At 37.5% G+C, this 21,064-nt stretch overlaps 7 protein-coding genes across 7 annotated transcripts; 3 read left to right on the forward strand and 4 right to left on the reverse strand.

The window, feature by feature from the left end:
* The first annotated feature begins 775 nt into the window (after positions 1-775).
* EV154DRAFT_601120 (chitin deacetylase 1) lies at positions 776-2,487 on the forward strand. Its single transcript, XM_051607211.1, has 3 exons — positions 776-1,325; positions 1,384-1,659; positions 1,734-2,487. Exons 1-3 carry the CDS (start codon positions 876-878, stop codon positions 2,262-2,264), a joined length of 1,257 nt encoding a protein of 418 aa, XP_051459636.1. The 5' UTR covers positions 776-875; the 3' UTR covers positions 2,265-2,487.
* A 3,788-nt stretch (positions 2,488-6,275) lies between these two features.
* On the reverse strand, positions 6,276-8,062 carry EV154DRAFT_161276 (cyclin-like protein). Its single transcript, XM_051594162.1, has 2 exons — positions 7,906-8,062; positions 6,276-7,837 (listed from the first exon to the last, which is right to left on the reverse strand). The coding sequence occupies exons 1-2, from the start codon at positions 7,918-7,920 to the stop codon at positions 6,359-6,361; spliced, it is 1,494 nt and encodes a 497-aa protein (XP_051459637.1). The 5' UTR covers positions 7,921-8,062; the 3' UTR covers positions 6,276-6,358.
* Position 8,063: 1 nt separating this feature from the next.
* Positions 8,064-9,722, reverse strand: EV154DRAFT_161275 (uncharacterized protein; the record flags this gene model as incomplete). Its single annotated transcript, XM_051594161.1, has 2 exons — positions 8,064-9,384; positions 9,458-9,722. Coding segments are annotated over 2 exons (1,458 nt in total), but the record flags the coding sequence as incomplete, so codon positions are not given.
* A 938-nt stretch (positions 9,723-10,660) lies between these two features.
* On the reverse strand, positions 10,661-12,703 carry EV154DRAFT_537202 (gamma-tubulin complex component protein; the record flags this gene model as incomplete). The annotated part of the gene is made up of 5 exons (XM_051604192.1): positions 10,661-11,435; positions 11,484-11,576; positions 11,636-12,076; positions 12,133-12,571; positions 12,625-12,703. The coding sequence occupies 5 exons, from the start codon at positions 12,701-12,703 to the stop codon at positions 10,661-10,663; spliced, it is 1,827 nt and encodes a 608-aa protein (XP_051459639.1).
* Positions 12,704-14,219: 1,516 nt separating this feature from the next.
* EV154DRAFT_502914 (Got1/Sft2-like family-domain-containing protein) lies at positions 14,220-15,209 on the forward strand. Its single transcript, XM_051600841.1, has 5 exons — positions 14,220-14,523; positions 14,581-14,634; positions 14,692-14,743; positions 14,803-14,945; positions 15,009-15,209. The coding sequence occupies exons 1-5, from the start codon at positions 14,302-14,304 to the stop codon at positions 15,159-15,161; spliced, it is 624 nt and encodes a 207-aa protein (XP_051459640.1). The 5' UTR covers positions 14,220-14,301; the 3' UTR covers positions 15,162-15,209.
* Positions 15,210-18,642, reverse strand: EV154DRAFT_502917 (uncharacterized protein). Its single transcript, XM_051600842.1, has 4 exons — positions 18,156-18,642; positions 17,947-18,093; positions 16,503-17,875; positions 15,210-16,420 (listed from the first exon to the last, which is right to left on the reverse strand). The coding sequence occupies exons 1-4, from the start codon at positions 18,542-18,544 to the stop codon at positions 15,258-15,260; spliced, it is 3,072 nt and encodes a 1,023-aa protein (XP_051459641.1). The 5' UTR covers positions 18,545-18,642; the 3' UTR covers positions 15,210-15,257.
* Positions 18,643-19,991, forward strand: EV154DRAFT_440406 (uncharacterized protein). Its single transcript, XM_051596923.1, has 2 exons — positions 18,643-19,579; positions 19,647-19,991. Exons 1-2 carry the CDS (start codon positions 18,807-18,809, stop codon positions 19,714-19,716), a joined length of 843 nt encoding a protein of 280 aa, XP_051459642.1. The 5' UTR covers positions 18,643-18,806; the 3' UTR covers positions 19,717-19,991.
* The last annotated feature ends 1,073 nt before the right edge of the window (positions 19,992-21,064 follow it).

Here is a 21,064-nt window from a genome sequence, read left to right on the forward strand (position 1 = left end):
GGAAAAAATTAACAGATATAAATGACTTGTTATTTTCGGAAGAGAAATCAAGTTGTTTTGGTTAGGATCAAACATGAATAACAAAAGAAATTCATGACCCACGGCTCTATTGTTTCTAACCCTGTCTATATTTATAGACAGATTTATGTCAAAACAGAGGGAAGGCAATGAGCAAGTCCAGGAAACTGAGTCTTTATGTTGTCCAAAAAAAAAAAAACTATTTATAACTATGGGGGGGGGACTCCAATGTTGAGTATTGTTCAGTCGCCGACGGGTAGAGACATCATCTTTTTTCTGATATCAGTTAGTATGCATTGCACTGTATTACTAGGATGGTCAATTTCAAGACGAAATAGGAGTTTTTGCTTCTTTTTTTTCTGTTGTATACTTAATAAGGAGGAGAGGGGCATATAAAAATTCAAAAAGGAGTGAACATATAACAGAAAAATGAAATAAAAGCGTGAGTAGCAGGTCCAGATCGCCTTTTTTTTTTATTATTATTATTATTTGGTTTGATTTGGTGTTACCTTGTACACTCACATTATTAGTTATTTTACCCGTTTGTAACTATTTTACACCAAATGTAGATTGCAAAAAACCTGGTGTTCCAATGGATAATGTGCCATAATAAGAAAGTATACACTCTTTTTGGAACTCCAATTAATGGGTTGGGTTTCTATTATGTTATAAATAAATTTTTCTTAATCCCGAACTCAATTTTTTTTTTTTTTTTTGATTATTATAAGAAGGGACCAAACTTTTTTTTTTTTTTTTTTTTTTTTCCTTTTTCCTTATCTTGAACTCTTCTTTTTCCCCCCTTTCACTCTCTTTTACTTTTCTCTTTTTTCCCTTGTACCTCAATATAAAATAAAGATATGGTCTGGAAAATCGCACTCGCAGCTGCTACTGCCTTCATGGGCGCCAATGCAGTCACCACTAACTACCAAAGTACCGTCGATCCCCTCAACATTGTACTTCCCGATATTCCTCAAACCACCTCTCTCGACTCAGGCGTTCAATGTACCTACTACAACAGCCCCAACGCCATTGTCCCCTCTGAATGGCCTACTGTTTGGGGTCCTGCTACCTCCAACGGTATGAACACCTCTGCCGAATTCACAGCCTTATACAACTCTATTGATTGGACAAAGGCTCCCAACTTCCCCGTCAGAAAGCTCAACGCTGCCGGTGGTCTTGACATGACCGGCTATGATGGTGCTACTGATCCCGCTTGTTGGTGGTCTGCCTCTACCTGTAAGACTCCCAAGACTGCTGGTATCAATGCTGATCTCTACGCCTGTCCTGAACCCGATGTCTGGGGTATTGTAAGTAGACCTTTTCTTTTCTATTGCAGATATAACATTTTCTAACTCTCTTCAATAGACTTTCGATGATGGTCCCAACTGTTCTCACAATGCCTTCTATGACTATTTGGAAAAGGAGAAGCAAAAGGCTACCATGTTCTACATTGGTTCCAACGTCGTCAACTGGCCTTACGGTGCCCTTCGTGGTGTCAAAGATGGCCACCACATTGCTGGCCATACCTGGTCTCACAAGATGATGACCACCTTGACTAACCAAGAAGTCCTTGCCGAACTTTACTACACTCAAAAGGCTATCAAGCATGTTACTGGTGTTACTCCCAAACATTGGCGTCCCGTATGTATTCCATATATATATAAAAAGGAGTGTCTGCATAGCCAGCTTACTAATTTTTTTCTTCTTTATTACAGGCACTTGGTGATTTGGATGATCGTGTCCGTTGGATTGCCACTCAATTGGATTTAACTGCTATTCTCTGGACCTTGGATACCTTTGATTGGGCAGCCAATGTCACACCTGGTATTACCGAACAAACTGTTGATGATAACTATGAAGCCTACATCAAGATGGGTACCAACGGTAGCTATGCCAACTCTGGTAACATTGTCTTGTCTCACGAAATCAACGATATGACTATGCAATTCTTCATGAAGCATTACCCTGATATCAAGAAGGCCTATTCTCACGTTATGGATGTCGCCACCTGCATGAATATTACTCAACCTTACGTCGAATCTGCTGTTACTTTCCCTACCTTTGACCAAGCTGTTGGAAGTACCACTAACACTTCTACTGGTGCTTCTTCTGCTAGTGGTGCTACCACTCCTGGTGCTGCCAAGGCTTCTACTTCTCCTGCTGCCAGTGCTGCTGCCTCCGTTTACACTTCTTTGAACGGTCCTCTTTTCATTGCTGCCCTTTTCGGTCTCTTGGTTCTTGTTTAAAAAAGATATCCCTCCCCCTCCCCTTCTTCCCCCCCTTTTTCTTTTTAAAACAACAAAAAGGGAAAAAGAAGAAAAATGTATTAAAACAACAAAAAAGATGAGCACTGAAAAAAAAGCAGAATGTTACATGTATCTCTTTTTTCTTTTTACTCTTTTAATTTTTTCCATTATATGTATACACACAAATCCTTTTTTATTAAAAAAAGATAATTTTTCCCTTTTCATCCATATTGATTTCCATTGGTTAATAATGTTAGTTTTTCTCATGCGATGTTATATTATTCATTTATTCACTCCATCTCGGGACTAGATCATCTTTTTTTTTTATATCAAACAAATTCTAACTATACCAAAGTAAGAAAAGTCTAGCACGTCCTTCCAACAAAATTGCAAGTCGGAGTATATTTTACTAAAGTCTAAATGGGAACCCAAACTTGTATCCACTTTGGCAACGAATACTTGACACATACTTGATTTTGGTATAGCCTCTACTAACCGCCAGAAAAAAACATATTCTTTTTTTGCCACACTGAATTCTGTAATGTTTATTCAATTGTTAGCTTAATACATCTCAGACGCTTTGCTTACTAGAGAGCCATTTCGCCCCAAGCCCCGGGTTAGCTTACTCTAAAGGACCTTTTAAACAAAAACTTGTGAATACTTTGCCTCTGAAAAGTCCCTTCTCTCCATGGTTTTATTATATACGAAGGGTTTGCTGCGATATCATCATGATCACAGACTACGGAAACAATCAAGTTTAAATAAAGACTTTACTGCGTAGTTAAATGAGCTTGTAGTCATTTTTTTTTGGGGGGGGGAAGTTAGGTTACTCTTGAAATATGCCACATGTGTACCTCCTTTATTGTGATATCATTCAGCAAACAATCAAATTTGTTACCCATATAACCAGATTATTATCGAGGGTTTGTCTGTATTTTGTCGGTTCCTGGTCATTTTTTTTTTTTTTTTTCACTAAAAGAGTATGCAGGTCGGGACGCAGCATAAAGAACCTTCTTTATCGAAAAACATACCCCCCTTCTTCATGCACGCCCTGTATGTAGAAAGCAACAAATACTTTTCTTTATAGATAAGCTCAGGCAACGCTTTCCATAAAATGTATCATTTAAGCTAGCATTAATGTCTTTGCTTTTACACAGTAAAATCCCACGTAGAAAGTGTTTGTTTTACCAGGTATTGAAAGAAAAAATGCCCAAGACCTGTCATAAAAATAGATGCCGGCATAAATTTATCCGTTTCCTAAACCTCTTGCAAGTATCGATAGATAGGCTTAGCTTTAAAAAAAAAAGAATGGTTAGGGGGGGGGGGGAGTAATTCAATAATCGTGATTCCCGGTACAAGTTCGTAGTACACATTAAAAAGCCGCTTTACAATTTAAACGAAAATAAATAAGACTCTTTATTCCTTGACCGAGTCAAACCCGAGACAGAAAAAGAGTCTTGTTCGACTAATGTTGTTTGCCCCCAGCGGCATGACTTTGTCAAGTGGGAACGCATATAACTCACAAAAGGTAACAACCCACGATGACTTTCTAGCTTTTTGGCTGTCCGCCCTTGTTTTACAAGAAACTCTAGCAGATTCTTGTTGATGCAATCTCAAATAAGAACATTTAGTATGAATGATATGAGCCATTTAATCTATTGAATTACCTTTTATTGTTGTTATTGGGTTACTATAGCGTAACTTGGTATCAAAATTAGCTCATATATGAAAACGAAATTAGTTCATATATGAAAACGAAATTTGATCTGGAAAGTGAAAAAAAAAAGACGTGTCTCCTATTTCTTTACCCGGGAATATGCACGAGTTAAAAAAAGATCAGTTATACAAAGTAAGAGGCGATCTTGATGAAAATAGGTAGATCAAATGTCTATTAAAAGATCTTGAACTCTTCGGTTTCACAAAGAGAGAGAGACAGAGGGAAGCTTTGTTATACATTTTTTCCCGACATTTCATGACCGCACGAGAAATATATCGAATCTGCTCCCAAACAATCAATTAGAATCGCAGCAACAGTTAGAGTTCTCATTCTCTCCGCAAAAGAGGCAGATAGATAAGCCGTAGTATTCTGTAACAAAATCGGCAATAGTCCGCGCTCACGAAACAATTTATATATAGCGTAGAGGTAAAACTATCAATACAAGTCAACCTGTTCATCCCTTGAATTTTATTATTCACTCAGTATGTATGCAGAAAAAACACAAAATCAATATAGAAAAAAAAAAAAAAAAAAAAAGCTTGTTTGATTAGGAATTTCTGGAACCAGAAAACAATGAAAATTATAATAAGCTAATATGGTAATGATGATGTAGCTGACCCTTACATTTTAATTTACACTTGTTTTAATATAAGAATAGAATGAGTAATTTGGGCGCTCTCATGGGTCTACGTAAGTTAATTGATAGCGACGTCGACTACAGAATGTCTCACTTATTCCAATCACTAGTCTATTTTAATAACGTTTCTATCCCATTTGAGCTTGAGCTGTTCTAGAACACTGTTTCCAGTTGTCATTTAGGAGCTTTCATTATTTAGAACATGTTTCCTGTAAAATAGAACAATAAATTGCATTCTGTGCTTTCAAACTTTATTATAAATCAGCTGCCTTATTAAAACGACTCATTTTAATAAATAGAGTTAATTTAGATGCAGCATCACGGACGGCCAAAAGATGCCTTTTTTTTGTTGCTGTCACCAACAGTTGACAGTAATACACTTATTTCATTCCGAAAAAACCTTTTCACCGTCCGAATCGTGACAGCAATAAAGAAGGTTTAGGACGAGCGGTTGCGGGTTTTGCGTTTTCGGATCGATACCCGTGCTTGTTACGCTGAATAAAGAATGATTGGAATCTAGTTTAAGCTTAATTTACTTCAAGAATACACTGAAAATAGTTTTCGGACACTGTAACAAAGTAAAATATGACGGAGGTTCATAAAAAATATATACATTTTCCAGTATATTACCTTTATTAGTGCAGCCCTATTATTTCACTGATCATTTCTGGTCATACATCGTATCTCTTTGAAAGCCTTAAGCCTCTATTTAAAATAACTGAATCGGCCCCTTTTTTCATGTCATTAAGATTACCAGCTCAAATTAAATCAGCTGCAATAACGATCAGAATACTGATTTATAGTCAATTACTGGCTCGAAAAAATATCGCTTTTCTTAGGGACAGCCAATTTTTCCTTAGGGACAGCCAAAGTGCACGTAGTCGCAACGTAAGATCTATGGTTTGGATGTTCTGTAGACATGGGAACAAGGATATACAATAAAAAAAAAAATGTAAAAAATACGAATAAATGTATATTAAGCAATTTATACTTATTTTGACAATTCTATCATCACTCTTTCGCCTTTGAGCTCGTTTGATCTTAATCTTACGCGGAATTTTTAAGGTAAAGTCCAAACGGGAAGCTGAAAGTAAGCTGTAAAACACACATACTGATTTAAACTATGTTAGTTGTGATAAATGTGTATATATTTTAAGTTGTTAAGTTCTATTGACCTCTTGATGTCTATAAAAGTATCATAATCCCAACATTACGACTACGCGTACCCTGGCTGTCCCTAAGAAAAATGGCTGTCCCTAAGAAAAATGGCTGTCCCTAAGAAAAATGGCTGTCCCTAAGAAAATTTGGCTGTCCCTAAGAGAACCGAAAAACTAATGACTGGGAACCCTCTTTGAGGCATCAGTTACTGGGCGACTCAAGCCTGTTGTATCTATGCTAGATAACCAAAATAAGAACTTCAAGCTATGTAACTAAAACATGATGGTAGTGCCAGCCCGATTTAAATTTCTTTATGCGTTAAAAAGATACAGAGAGACAGTAGTGTACAAAATATTTATTATTTGGTTTTCAAATGTTGTCTTAATAACACTAAATCAGGTTAAAAACGATGGGTAGATCACACACTATCAGTCGATCGCAGAATGTGGTATGTTGAGAATAGTTATGATACATGAGGTTTATTCTTTTAATTCATGTTATTGAGGGAGGAGGAAGGGAAATAAAATGAAATAAAATTGCGTTGTAATATTGATATGTTATGAAGAGAGGGTTGTTGTTGATTTATTCATTGATGTAATATCTGTTCACCCAATCACGAACAAATATGCTTGCTTTGGACAATCTACTGGATGACCATTTTTTGAAGAAGGCGTCATGGGTAAGAGGCTGAGACAGAAAATCTAACATGGCCTCCACGGTGGGTTTTAAATCCTCTGGTGTATAACCAGCCAACTTGGAGAAGTTTGAATTCCATTTACCTTTAGCAAGCATCTTCTTGGATAACCAGAGTGAGGCAGCAGCGATTTTAGAGGGACGGATACCAATAAACTTGTGATCCACACAAGAGATCTCCATAAAGTAATTTGCTAAAGTACGAGTATGCACATCACACTTTAACTCATCTGTACATACACGACGCAAGAAATTCACAGGATTAGGATAACAAAGTCGGAAATCCAAGACTTGCAAGATAAAACGTTCTGCCTTGATCAATTCATCATCCTTCACAGCATTATCCGTCATGTGTAAGAAATCAAACATGGTGGGAGAAATCATTTCTTCAAATTTAGCAGCAATAAACAAAGAAGTGATCCCAACCAATTGTAATTTACCAAGTACGACAGTACGTTGAGATAAGAATCGATCAATAATATTCACGGCTAAGAATAAAGTCTCTGGTAATAAATTGAACAAGCAATGAATTTCAATCACCCAATCCACCAAGACACTACGCATCTTCCAGGTAACTTCGTGTTGTGAGATCATCGCGTAAGAAGGGTCGGCCATACATTTTGGCTCGGCATCGTATAAATAACCAAAGATCTCTCCAGCATATTCCGCAACAAGCATAGGATCATTCCATTGGTGTTCTTTCAGTGTTTGTGTAGTTTGCAACATGGCTAACTTGGCTCTCGTTTCTTGCTCCTTATTCAAATCGAGAGTTTCTTCGTTTAACTTGAGATTCAAAGCAGGTGCATCAGGTCGGAACATTGTTGGTTCTGTAGATCGTAATTTCTTTTCGGCTTCGGGTTGAGGTTCTTCATTAGGTCTCTTGCTTCCTGATGTGGTTCCTGATGTCGACTTGGTATTAAATACAGGCTTCTTGATATACAAATGGCGCAAATGTTGAGGTACTTTAATTGGTAAAATAGGAACAATGTCACGGAAGCCTTCTAATTCAGGTTCATCGTTCTTGTATCTTGTTTGATTGTCCTTAAAAAATTCCTCTTTTAAGGATTCCTGGGTATCTTCAATTGGTACTGGGGCAGCTTCTTCCTTCTCCGCTACTTTCTCTGGCGCTTTACTGGCTTTATTCATTACTTTGTTGCTATTGTCAGAAAGACCTTTACGGGCTTCGTATCCTTGTTGCGATAATCCTTGTTGTGATAGTCCCAGCCCCTTTTTAGCGTTGACTGCTGCGAAGCTCTTTACATATTGGGTCTGGCTTCCTCCAAGTCTTTCTTCTTTTAGAAAACTGCTTTCGTTTCTCATTACGGCGTTTTCTCCCTTACTAACATCAAGTGTTCGTCTAATATTTTCCTATATATAAAAAAATGAGTTAATGAACCAAAAAAAAAAAAAAAGGGTCGGGTTGAATTTAAACCTACAGCTTGTGTATTCATTATAAGGTCGTTAATATAAGGAATGTATTAAGTATCGTCGAATGTCGTTTATTATATGTTTTAATCGCTTTGTATGGTAACCCTATCACAGAAAATGAAAAAACTATATATAAATGTATAAAGACTTTGCAACAAAGAAAATAAATGAACGAAAAAAAAAAGCAAAAAAAAAAGGGCCAAAGGGAAAAAAAAATTAAATTGCAAGTGTGTGACGTTGCAAAAAAAAAAAAAAAATTAAAAAAATAGGGAGTCGCGTACACAAGCGCGATTTCTATAAAATTCGTTGATTATTACTGCGATTATTCACTGAGTGGTTCCGGCTCAAATAGTCCCTTCTATACAAAATATCATCATCTTCAGCATAATACTCATGAGGTCTTCTACGCATATCAGGCTCTAATCTTTGGTATCTATTATATTCTGGTGGGGTATAATACGCTTCATCGTATTGATGATGATGATGATGACGGTGCACTTCCACTTCGTCTTCGGGATAATGGTGCACTTGTTCTTCATAATATCTCCCATCATCTTCCTCTGCATCTTCAGTGTCGGATTCAGGGTCAAGAGCTTCGTATTCAAACACTGTCGGCTCCTCTGCAAATGTAACCGACTTCTTTGCTTCCTTTTCAACAGCTGGAGCTTTCAAATAGCTCGCCGGAGTATCTCTTGGTGGTGTTGCAGCCGGAGGAATAGTCGCTTTTCTTTGTAGTCTTTGTTCAATTTGGGGGCTCATATAATGTTGCGGTTGTAATTGAACTGGCTTTCGTTTAATTTGTTGTTGTTGTTGTTGTTGTTGTTGTTGCTGCTGTTGTTGTTGTAGTTGTAATTGTTGCTGTAATTGTTGCTGCTGTAATTGTTGCAGACGCTGTTGCTGCAATTGTTGCTGTTGCTGTAGTTGTTGCTGTGGCAACATTAATTGTTGCTGGTGCAATTGTGGCGACATGACACGCTGATTATTAAATGCAGCAGGATTGTATATGCCATGAAAATTGTTGTTGGCATTTAATAAAGACTGGGCTGCAGCCATCACATTTACATAATTTGCATGGGGACTGTTATACATCATGGAAGGCTGTCCCATCATAAATCCATTATTCCCACCAAACATCATATTTGGGTTAAACATACCTGGATTAAACAACATTTGGTTCGGCTGCTGCTGTTGTTGCTGCTGTAATTGTTGCTGTTGTTTTTGCGCTCCTTGCGATGGCAGGATATCCGAGAAGACATCGACTGAAGGGATATTCACTTGAATAGGACAATCCGTACCTTGATTTGGTTTATGGGCCATTTTAATCAGTAACACGTTGTCCCATATATCCGCTGGCATCTTTTTGAATTTAGAAGCAGGTTGATTCTCGTTTGCATTACTTATATCCTGGTTATCCCGAAGATCAAGAACAACAATCTTAACTGCTTTGTCTGGGCGTTCATCCACTACCTTTGGTACTCGTCCTTCTACTTTAACTCCCGTCACTTTATATTATTAGTCAAGCTCGAATAATAAAGAGTTTGAGGGGGTTTTTTTTATTACCTATAATGACAGGCGGGATGCCGTTAGGTGTGGTTTTCCGAAGAATGTGTACAACAGGATCGGGTTTACGTGTTGAGCAATGAACATACAGTAAAACAGGATCATTCGGACCGCAAACTGTTGAACTATCAAATTTTGTTAAATTAGTGGGATCCAGTTTGACGAAATTGTGGGATGTGAAGTTTTTATTTTTATAAAAGGAGAAAGCGAAATAGAAAGAGAAAAAGGCTTTCGACCGAACAAGAAGAAAATCATCTAAATTAAGAGTGTTGTTTTGATACAATGATTTGCGGTACAAAAAATCAGTATTTCCTAAATAGATATCGATTTTTTATAGCTCGCCCAATCAAAGCGCTCTGGGTTCTGTCCAGCCAATCCAATGTTTCCCTTGGCAACATTTATCTCAGCCTAAATAATAGGGCGCTTTGTTGTACTTTTTAATTGTGTCTTCTCTACATTCGACATCATAACCTTATTATGATTGGACTTTTATTATTATTATTGAGCGATAAGATGTGCTTTTAGGCATAACTTTGTTGTATCTTTCTAGGCCCTCAAGTGTACTTTGATGGAGCATGAGTGATCTATTACGACCGTACATGACATGATTTCCTGTAGGCGATACTATGTTCTGGTCCCTTTTATTTAATGTGGAATTGTGCTTAAACCTCAGATGATGGTGACGAATACTAATTTTTAAAAACCCCCCATTCATTAAAAGGAATTCAGTCCTAACCCGCCGAAACTTTATCCGCAATGTGTACTCTAGTTTATACTTTTTCAGTACATGTATTTAAAATATTACATGGTCCTAATGTTTTATTTATCTTTGCCTTGAAGCAGATCTTGTAACATTGTTGTTATAGAATTGATTGTAATCCAAGATATCAACAAGACATAGGAATTGCATGGTTTCGGCTGAAGAGTAGTAATTGAGTGCTTCTATCAAAAGCTTCATATGGTACATAAATGTCTCTTCCATTTTCAACAATGCCCGAACAGTGGTATCGAAAAGGCTGGATGATGTCTCGCCAAGGCCTGCATTTGGGACACCAAACCTGCCTATACTTTGCTCTTGTTCCAGTAATTTTAAGAGGTCGGTGTAATTCTCGGCTTGTGTTGCAAATTGTAAACATGATGCCATCAATTTATTAAATATCTAGTTTTGAGATATGTCAGACCTTAATCATCATAATAGTGATACTAAAAACTTACGCGAAGTAGCTTAGAGTTAGTCAGCATGCACTCTTTCAAACAGTTATCTAAGAAATCGGAATGGTACTGCAACACTTGGTCAACAGTGGCAAGCGTTGTTAACTGAGTTTCCAAACGACAGTAATTAGGTTCCAACACCACATTTGTGACATAATAAGCAAATTGTTGTACAAATTTCAGCATTCTATTTCGAAGAGAGAAAATCTTGGATTTCCATTGTTCAATTCGAGGGTTCGTTGATCGTGTTTTCCAAAGAGTATTTTTCTGCTCAGTCCATGCCTTACATAATAAATCTTCGACGTGCTTCATTTTTAAGATGTGGCGAAATAAAAGCTGGTATTTGGTAAGCGCTTTACGTGAAATAATGAGAGATAGTGGGAATGTGACAGTATAATCTAACACCAGCCCCTCGTATCCAGAAAGGTCACTAGTTGGAAGTGCTGACATGGACGACATCATGCTGCTAGATAGGCTGTAGCTACGTTCAGATCCATCCCTTGACCCGTTATTATCTTTACCGCTTAAGCTGATGATACATAAAAGTTGATCTATCAATCGTAAAGGACTCATTGAAACCTTCACGTCTTCGTTAAAAGAATCATATGCTGATACAGAAGAAGGGTTTCGTAAAACAAGATCCATTAATGACTGAAGACGATTTTGTGGGATTTTCGAAATAGGTAGCTTTAATTCGTCCTTTGCCAAATCTAAAAATGATGTGAGGAAATCTGATTGATCAAGAAAGAAGTAATGTTTGATAGAGCTACTTAATATATTAATATCATGGGATATAAAGCATGATCATTCTTACCGTAAACGTTCAATCAATTGCTGGTCTTTCATTAACAGGTTTAAAAGAGTTTGATTTGCGTATTTATAAGCGATTTCTAGATTCTTAACAAATCTAAATCATAGTCAATAATGTAGTATATACTCGCATACACATCCTCATATATAACTTACTGGCTACCATTTACAGCCACCCAGACATCACTTCTAGTCGGCATAAATTGCCCATTGGTGTTTCCTCGTCCGCTTTCTGGGTTAAGACTTAGGTTTTGTACCAAGCCTGACATTTTATTTTGCATTTCCTCAGGATCTGCAATGCTGACACCACATTCGCGTACCACATTCAAATATTTACCAGCCAGTAAAATCTGCTTCTTCATATTATCAAGAAATTCAGGTACTCCTCCTTCACGAATCGTATAGCGCATCTCCCAATAAGTGTCATTATAATCTTCTTTAAGATTCTCCTTTTTCACATTTCTTTTTTCCAAAACCATAAATTCGCTGTAAGGATCCTTGATTTCTCCATGATATATCCATGCATTAAGTATTTCGAAATAAGGTACGGATGCCTTCGAGAGCAGGAAAGCGTAAATCTTTTTACAATCAGGATCCCTACAATAATCTTAAGTACATCCTGCCGAAAGTCGCGTTTTAGCTTACAGTATTACCCGCTCAATCCGATTAATCTTTCCGATAAAATGTTCAATATAGCACCGCCTTTACGTTCCACTGGGATTTGTGGCTCATCCGAAGTTTCTTCTTGTTGCAAGCCTTCTATCACAGCATCAATATCCTGATCGCTTTTGGGTGGAATCTGAATTGATCGAATTGTAATTGATAAATCGTGGAGAACCTTCATAATCTTTAATGTATCTTGTGCGTAAAACCATATTTTTTGGAGTGTGAATGTTGTGCTTGTTTGAAACTGATGCTCAAGCTGTGCAATGAATGATAAATATTCTTTCAAGAATACTTGTATAGCAGCACAAAGAGCATGGTTAATTGTGCCGTATTCAAATCGTGAGTAGACCTCTACAAAATCGTTCACAGAGGCATAATATGTTGCTAAAGGTAGAATCTTCTCTACCAAATGTTTTAAGCTAGGATCTACAACAAATAATTAGCTCGGTGGTCCCGAAACCTGTATGACCTATTTTTACCAAGAGTACTGTCGATATAGTATCTCACTGAGTTCCAGGAGTCGGCGTTCTGCTTTGGTAAGCTTTTCGATTCGTCCATGTATTCTTCGTTTGATTGCTTTGGAAACTGCCCTTTTACATAAACACCATCAATGCCCTAAATTCGATTGCAAATCAGTCTAACATTTTTCCATTCAATTGCTCTCAAAGTTTCCTACCGCTAAAACATATAACAAGTCCTCGATAATAGCATATTGTTGTATTTGAGCAGAGAAATCACCAACGGCTTGAGTTCGTAATTGTCTTCGTGTGCTTTGGTTAACTGAATAATTTTAGTAACGAATTCTCCTTTTTTTTTTTTTTTTACTGCTAACTTACTTGTAGTAGCCTCCATCGGAACCTGAGGGGGATTTGCTAGTACATTTAGTAGAGGTGTAGACTCGTGTCGGATATTAGCAAGTTTTTTACTAATCTAGAAAGTATATCAGTTAATACAAGGTCAGTCAATGTCTTGATCGTAACCTTACATTGCTTAGTTGATTAACTGATAACAGTGTATTGCTCGTATTACTATTTTGCTGATTCTGTGAAGAAGTCGGAGGTACTGTAGCTGATCGGAAGGGTCTTTCTGATCTAGTCAGGGGTGAATTGTTGGTTGAGCGATTGATACGCGACATAATGGTAAAAGATAGAAAAACCACAGTACAGTAGGGCGCGTACCCGAATTATGTTTTTTACCAAATTTATTTTTAAACTCAAATATGGTAGCAACGATGTATCAGAACAGCTCGGCAGTACTGACAACAACTGATTTATATGACGGTTCCTCCGTGAAGAAAAATAATACGTGCCACAATGTAATCATGTTGTATTATTAGGGTAAATTTCTCATCTAGGATTGGACCTTGCAGAGAATCGCATAATTTTACAGAAGTATAGCTAGCTTGTGGCATTACAATATTAGTCTTACTTTGACGTAGAACTGCTTATCTTGATCCAGATCAGAGCGCGCATCAAAGTGTCTTTCTTTTTTAAAGTCATTTAATAAGGTGGATCTATACTTCATAGTTATAGATAGGTTTTTTGATCTTTTGCTGCATATATGTTTTGACAAAGTTTAATTTGATTTGCTTTTGAGATGGGAAATTATCCTTGCTAAACATTGACAAGACAGCTTTATGCATCAACTTCTTATGTTATATCTCTCAACATACATATTTTATGCCATCAATCATCCAAAAAAAAAAAAAAAGAGATCGCTTTAGATAATTTATATTTTATCTGTATTCGTCATGTAACCTTTTTCATTTTATAGCGCCTTGCAAAGCTTGTGTGTGTGCCTTTCCTAAAACTACGTCTCTAATTATAACCAGAATATCAGGACAACACATGTACTCCTCAAATCTCGAAGTGGTCTGTAAGGTCTTCTTTATATATACCTATAAGCTGTCCCTAAATTTATCCATCCAAAGCTTTTAATCATAATAACAATTGAAAAATCATTTCTTACAGTGCATCTAAATCTTTTGGATTTGATAGCTTCTGCGACTATGGTAAAAAAAAAAAAAAAAAAAAAAAAAAAAGCAAAAATGCACTTTTGATTGTTCCCTTCAAAACTCCGAGTGAGTGATCGGTTTTCAGCCCAGTTTCTTTTTAGAGTCCTTTTTCTCTCTCTCTCTCTATCTTGCTAAAACAATAATGTCACAAACGGAAAACACCTTTAAAAACTCTCTTCGGAATTTTCAGTCGTCAAGAAGCAATCCTATAGCCTTACCTACAACTCCCTCACCTTTACAATCGTTCCGTGACTCCGCATCTAATGCATTTTCGAATGTATCCAATTCCGTACAAGGTTACATTCCTCTTGGCGGAAACACGGAGGAAGAGGAAGATCCCTGGTATCAATTATCTCGAGTAGAGGTTTGTTCAAGATGTATCGTTTTTATTAACCTTTGGTTAATCTCTTACTTTCTTTAGCGAGTTATGGCTTTTGCCCTTTGTCTTGTTCTTGGCATTGGTTGTTTTGCCTTGGTATGTGACTTATTTAAACAACAGCTAGTTTCATACTGACACACACTTTTCTCTCAGTCATTCTTCTTTTTACCCTTATACCCTGGAAAGTTTGCGGCTACATTCACACGTAAAGTTTTAACACTAGTAACACAATTATCTGATATAAGGCTGACATCATGATGTAAGTGGGGAGTATTTTAGTTTTAGTGAGCGTTGCTTTACTGCGTGGACCTTTATCACACATGCAACACATGCTGACAAAAGAGAGAATTCCATTTACGGTATCTTATTTGGGCTCAATGGCCCTGACTTTATATGCTGCTCTTGGTGTAAGTTGGATTTATCTCCATGCTGCATTAAAAAAAGTTACTGATATCTGAATGTTTATGTAGCTTCGAAAAACGTTATTGACAATTATTTTTGCCATTATTCAAATCATTGCTTTGCTTTGGTACGTTGGATCCTATATCCCAGGTGGTATATCCACATTAAGATATGGTACATCTTATATCGGAGGAAGAGTTGTCTCTATTTTACCCATTTAACATTGTACATACATATACACTTAATACAATAATTTCTCAAAAAAAAAAAAAAGTAACCATCCTTATTTATTATTTGATCCAGTTTTGTTTTGGTTTTTAAAGCGTTAAGTTGATCGCTGTATTATTACTTTTGTGTTTCTTTCGTTGTGGAGCAGCATCCCTACTTGGCCCTTGTTCATCTTCATACCTAAACAATGCCTTGGCATGTCTCTTTTGGCGGCCTACGGGTGCATGCTCTTCCCATTCAGCTATTAAACCGTCTTGTATTTGAATATTGTTCAACCAGGCCAACACCTCCGTTGCCGATTTACGATTTTCCGGTGACACTTTCAAGAACATCAATAAAAGCTCCTTGCTTAATTTTCCAGATACTTCACGATCTAGTGCTCTTTCGATGAGGTAATCTTCGCCGACAGTCTCTCTCAATCCCTTGAGATCTGTATCTAGAATGCCATACCATGGTTCTGTCTCTGAGAAGGTCTTCCATATGAGTGTACCGATCGAATAAATGTCTTCGGACAAAGGGTTGACGAGCCAAGGTAAATCTTCCGTGTCCGTACGATTTCTGGGTAATGTTTGTACTGACCGGTAGAGCCTGTATCCATGGTCAGGTTTGGATCGAATCCAAGGTAATTGTTGACACCAGATACTAAGATCTTCCTTTGTTAATGGTACGATTTCTCCGTCACCGTCGTCATGCTGTTCCTTGGGATGTTCTGTCCACCAACGACGCACGTCTTTTGGATCTGTAAATGTCGATTTTCCGAAATCAATTAAAAATAACTCGGCTCGACGACTTCCGTCACGTAATGTCTCGTTGGTTTCGTTCACCATAAAGTTTACTTCTGATAAATCGCGATGGGCTAAACCAGCATTATGTATTATTTGGATACACTCCAGCATCTGAATGATCAGATCCATTTTTTGGTGAGCCGTTAAACGGTGATGAGAATGTGCATGTGTGTACTGTTTCAAGGTCTTTTGGTAGCGTTGCATCGATAAACCGATGATCTCCCCGTGACTTTCCTGCAGAACCTCTGTAATTTGTCCCATATGCGGTAATCCCTTCAAGGCCAATAGACTCGCAATTTCTGTTGTACGCTGAGTGATTGTCATCCTTCGAAATGTCTGAACTACCTTTTGATTGTCTTCCCTTAAGAAATACACATGCTTGAAGAAGCCTTCTGCACTTGGGTAAGATGCGGTTTTATCCAAATAGGTGCTGATATCCACTACTGGAACATTTTTCTCTTTTGCATCTATGGGTGGGGAGGAGGGGGGGGGGAGGGGTCTGTTTAATTATCTTTATCGACCACTTTTTTTTTTAAAAAAAAAACTTACAATCTCTTAACTTTTGCCAAAGCTCTTTGGACGCATCGATATAGTACTGTTTATGTGTGTCATGTATTTTTGTGGTTTGAGTATCGGTATCGGTATTTTCCATATATCGTTCAAAGGAAACATTCGTTTCGGTCAATTGGGACTCTTCTTCCATGGGTGATGTATTTTCAAACCTTTCGTTCGCAGGTGATGTAGACACGGCATCGACGTAGCTTGAATTTTCCTCATGTATCAGACTTGGAGGATCTTCTGACTCTGCTGTTTTTTCTTTAATGGAGTAAGAGTTTATTCCCTTGCCTTGACTATTATCTGATTCGGCCGAGTCTGTTGCATCCGAAGAAGAAGAATCATGGGAGATGACTTTTGGTGGTTCGCGTTTCTTGACAATGAGGCGAATGGTAGGTCGTACTTCAGGTTCTTCTCTATTTGTTTCGGCATTCTTTTTTTCTACAGGTGGGGTAATGCGAATGATGTTTTTAGAAGGACCGACAGGTTTTTGGGTGCTGGGGGACCTGATTTCGATCACCGGAGAAGCTTCTGTATCGTATATGGATCCCTGTCGAGGCTCTTCTTTTACTATGGCTAATGAAGCAGAGGCTCTCACTTTGCCCTTGATTGAAGAACGTGGGGATTTAGTTGGTGTATGTACAGGATAAGGTGATTCATGATTTTTTCTGGTGATTTTAGCAGGCATTTTTGTAGGCTGCTTCTTTGGCAACTCCTTGGGGAGCATAGAAGAGGATGCAACGGGTTCGGTTTTGGACAGAGGTTTAGGCATCCTAGCAACGATATCGGTATCTGGTTGATTTGATTTTGGATTAATGATGGCATGTACAAATCCTTTTGCGATCTCATGATCACCCACTTTCTTCAGGTCGCCTGGGATTTTTGTGGATAATTTGTATGTGTTATAAACTTTTTTGAAGAAACTACGATCCATATCAGCGTTGATAACAGTATTTACATTTTTTACAACCTTGATGACACGTAATTTGAGCCATGCCTTAGGACAGAATTCATATTCGTCGCTTTTGTCCATGGAAGACTCATCGAAACCATGCGTTTCTCCCATGGGTTCAGATATGACAACAGTTGCCTGTAATCGGTACAAGTCCCTTGTCAATGGCTTGATCTGTACATTGTATAATACCGCTAAAGCGCCGTCGGGATCAGTACCTGCCTCATTCAATAACGTGCGATTCTTTGCAATGTAAAAACGCGGCAAAGGTACTGTGTTGTATTTGCTGGGTTCGGACAAGTACTGAAAGAAAGAAGCGTTCAAGTGCTGAAATAATAATCGAACGTTACTGAATCCTCGCAACTTTTTTGTATTACAATCTTGCTCGCTTAACGCTTGGACGAAGTATAAATTACTGGTGATTTTTTTTTTTTTTGTTATAAAAAAATTGCTGAAACAATCTATAATTGCATTTATATATCTTACCTTTTGCTAGGTGGGTCCATTTCTTTATACATTGGGAATATGATCTTAGGCTCTGGTTGTATTGCCATCATTTGTAATTTTTCTTCCGGAAGTGGTGTTTGGAAGATTAAGCTGATATCAGTGCTGGATGTCGAAAGATAAAAAGGTCTAAATTTTTAAGGGGGGGTTTAACAACATTGATACTAATAAAATATTAAAGAAAATCCTACTTGGGGCCTCCAGCAATAAAGTCAGAAAGAGCAGTATATCTTCTCTTGAGGTTTTCAGCTTGTTGGTAAATCAAGTCAAAGGATCGATGAAAGAGCTTTGCATTGTCCCAAATAAGACAAAGATCTTCAACAAAGGCCTCGTAGTTATGATACCGGTTTTGATACAGGTTGTATTCCAAAGTTTTAAAGTCCATGGGGTGCTTTACTTCAGTATGATATACAACAGCAGTCAAGGGAACAGGTGCTAAGAACTGAAAGCAATCGTAACAGGACAAAAGCTCGTCTAATATAAAGATGCAATGACGAAAGGCTTTAGCTGCCATTGTAACGCCTTGAACATGCAAGGTGTCACCCTCGAATGAATTATCTCGTTGCTGAATAAGAGACATATTTTTTTGTATCAGAGTGTAGCTGGGTTAGCAGTTGTTGGTATTTAAAGAAGAAGGGTCTTTGCCGTTTATCGACAACTCTTTTTTTTAAAACAGCTGTTTAGGGAAAAAATGTGTGTTGAAACCCGCCTAAATGGCCCTTTACCCAGCGCGATCTTTTTAAAAGTCACACGCACGCATTTTTATGCCCCCGTTGCTACTCTTACTTGGCGACCCTTTTTATCAGTCTCGGTATTAGTTTCTAAAGATACCACCCCACACCATGTTAAACGTGTTTCAAGAGAGACACCTACCCACTGCTGCTTATCCACTTCGAGGTTTTGCCCATTTCCTTCATCATCCTCAACGCCATGCAGGACCCATAGGTTTATCTATTCTCAAAGTATTCGGAACAAGCGCTCTTGCTATCATTCCCCTTTACAAGTATGGTTATGATATCCAACGAGATGTGATATCCATACTGTACAGAGGATTGATTACCGACTCCCCTCATATATCCTCGATTTTAGTAGCAGTAACGAGTTCAATCTTGTTCTTTCTGGAAACATCAGCCATCACTTTACAACTCGGTAGTCACTTCGTTGGATCTGTGCGAGAGCGCCTGTTTGACTCGGTCTTGAAAGAGCGAAAAGGTATGCCAGGTGATAACAAAGTTCAGGTCTCTGAACAAGTAGGTGGATCCGGTGTAACCTTGAATCAGCATCATTTTCTTTCTCCCATGAATCTAATGATTCTTAGTGCTGAAGTGGATGAATCCTGGAGTATCTATCTTTTGAAACCTGCCATTTTTGTGATGACATTACCTTTAAACCTTGTGCCTGTTCTGGGACCATTATGCTTCATCTCAATCCAAGCATTGTTCACAGGAGGTTCAGCACATCGGAGATACTTTCAGCTTTATAATTGGTCACCTGCGCAACGTCAAAGAAGAGTCGAAACATATTTTTGGCAGTATGAGCGGTTTGGTATTGTTTCGTCTGCTTTAGAGATGATTCCCTTTGTCGGCTATGTGTTTATGTACACAAATCAGATAGGGTAATAAGATATTATATAATGCTATTTTATGAACCTGTGTATTCAACCGTCTTATTTTAATGTTTAGAGCGGCTTTGTGGGCAATGGATCTGCACGATGCAAAGTTACTCAAACCTCTTTCCAAGAAAGAAATTTAGCAGACGCTAAAAAGCAATTTTACAATTTAACAGAAAATTTCAATAAATTTATTTGCTACAACCAGCTCTTTATGAAACTATGCACAAGATTGCAAGTTGTATGACTAGTCAATATCAATTATTAGAATGCGCGCATCAAATGAAATGACAAGAACGAGCTGTTGCACACAATATAAACACTGCAAGAAACTTCCCCGCAAACAAAACATTGAAAACCAGTAGTACTTTATATCTACGTATTAATTCTTTCAACAGGCGTCCCATCTATAAGAGACCATGCATTCACATCGTACTTACATCTACGTATATAAACGTATTTTTTTTAAAAAAAAAAAGAAAAAGAAAAAGAAAAGAGATAGTATGCTGATGCTGGTATATTATGGCAGAACTTTGATGATTTAAGTTTTTTTTTTTTCGATCTTATGCTGGCTAGAGCAATAATGCTTATCTAACTTGATAGACATTGGTACAATTGTTTATCCACTAATGCGTTATAAACCCGGGAAATTATGATTTAACATGGCCGTCAAAAAAAAAAAAAAAAAAAAAATGGCCGATACCTAAACACTTGTCAGCAAAATGATTAAAGGCTAAAGTCGTATGGTACTGGTTGAATGTGCATCGTGCCAGATTGTATAAATCAGGGATTTATTCTATACGCATTAATAAACTGAAAGCTAAAGTTCAAAAAGGGGTGTTTATGTCCTGTAGAGTCATGAGCATGACTTTTTTTACACGAAGACATGTTATTTAAGAATCAGGTATTCTTTGGCACAGTCCCATTATCAAAACATGGCCTGAAGTATATCTTGTATACAAAAAGGAGCAATCATAGCCACCAAGAAAAGTTTAATCTTAATGGGGCTCAATAACGTGAATGCTTTTAATAAAAGATTGACTGTTGACATATTTAAAGCTAAGAACGTAACCAACTCAAGTAGCCTATGTCGCAATCAGACAATGTTTTGTTTGTATGTAGGGGATGATTGTTTGCTGCTCATCCGAGCGAAATGGGGTAAAAATTAACATACACCCCCTTATCATCTAAAGGCAACAATGATAAGTAATATCTAAAAGATATTGGACCCACTCTTTCCACTCTTTTCTATACGCCTCTCTTATAAACAATGAGCTTTAAGTTTTTTATTGAATGAGTGCATAGAAAAAAAATATTATCGACTGTACGTTTTTTTGCCCACAAGCCCACCATTTCATTAAGACTATTTATCTGCGCCTTTTAAAGGAAAAAATTAATGTTTGTGTCTGTCAAGTACTAGCAATAAAATTTATAGATCAATCTATTCTCAATACCATGCTACCTATTTACAAAAATCAATTGAGGTGCATA

Source organism: Mucor mucedo, assembly GCF_025094135.1.
Source record: "Mucor mucedo strain NRRL 3635 chromosome Unknown EV154scaffold_27, whole genome shotgun sequence".
In the NCBI taxonomy this organism is placed as follows: domain Eukaryota; kingdom Fungi; phylum Mucoromycota; class Mucoromycetes; order Mucorales; family Mucoraceae; genus Mucor; species Mucor mucedo.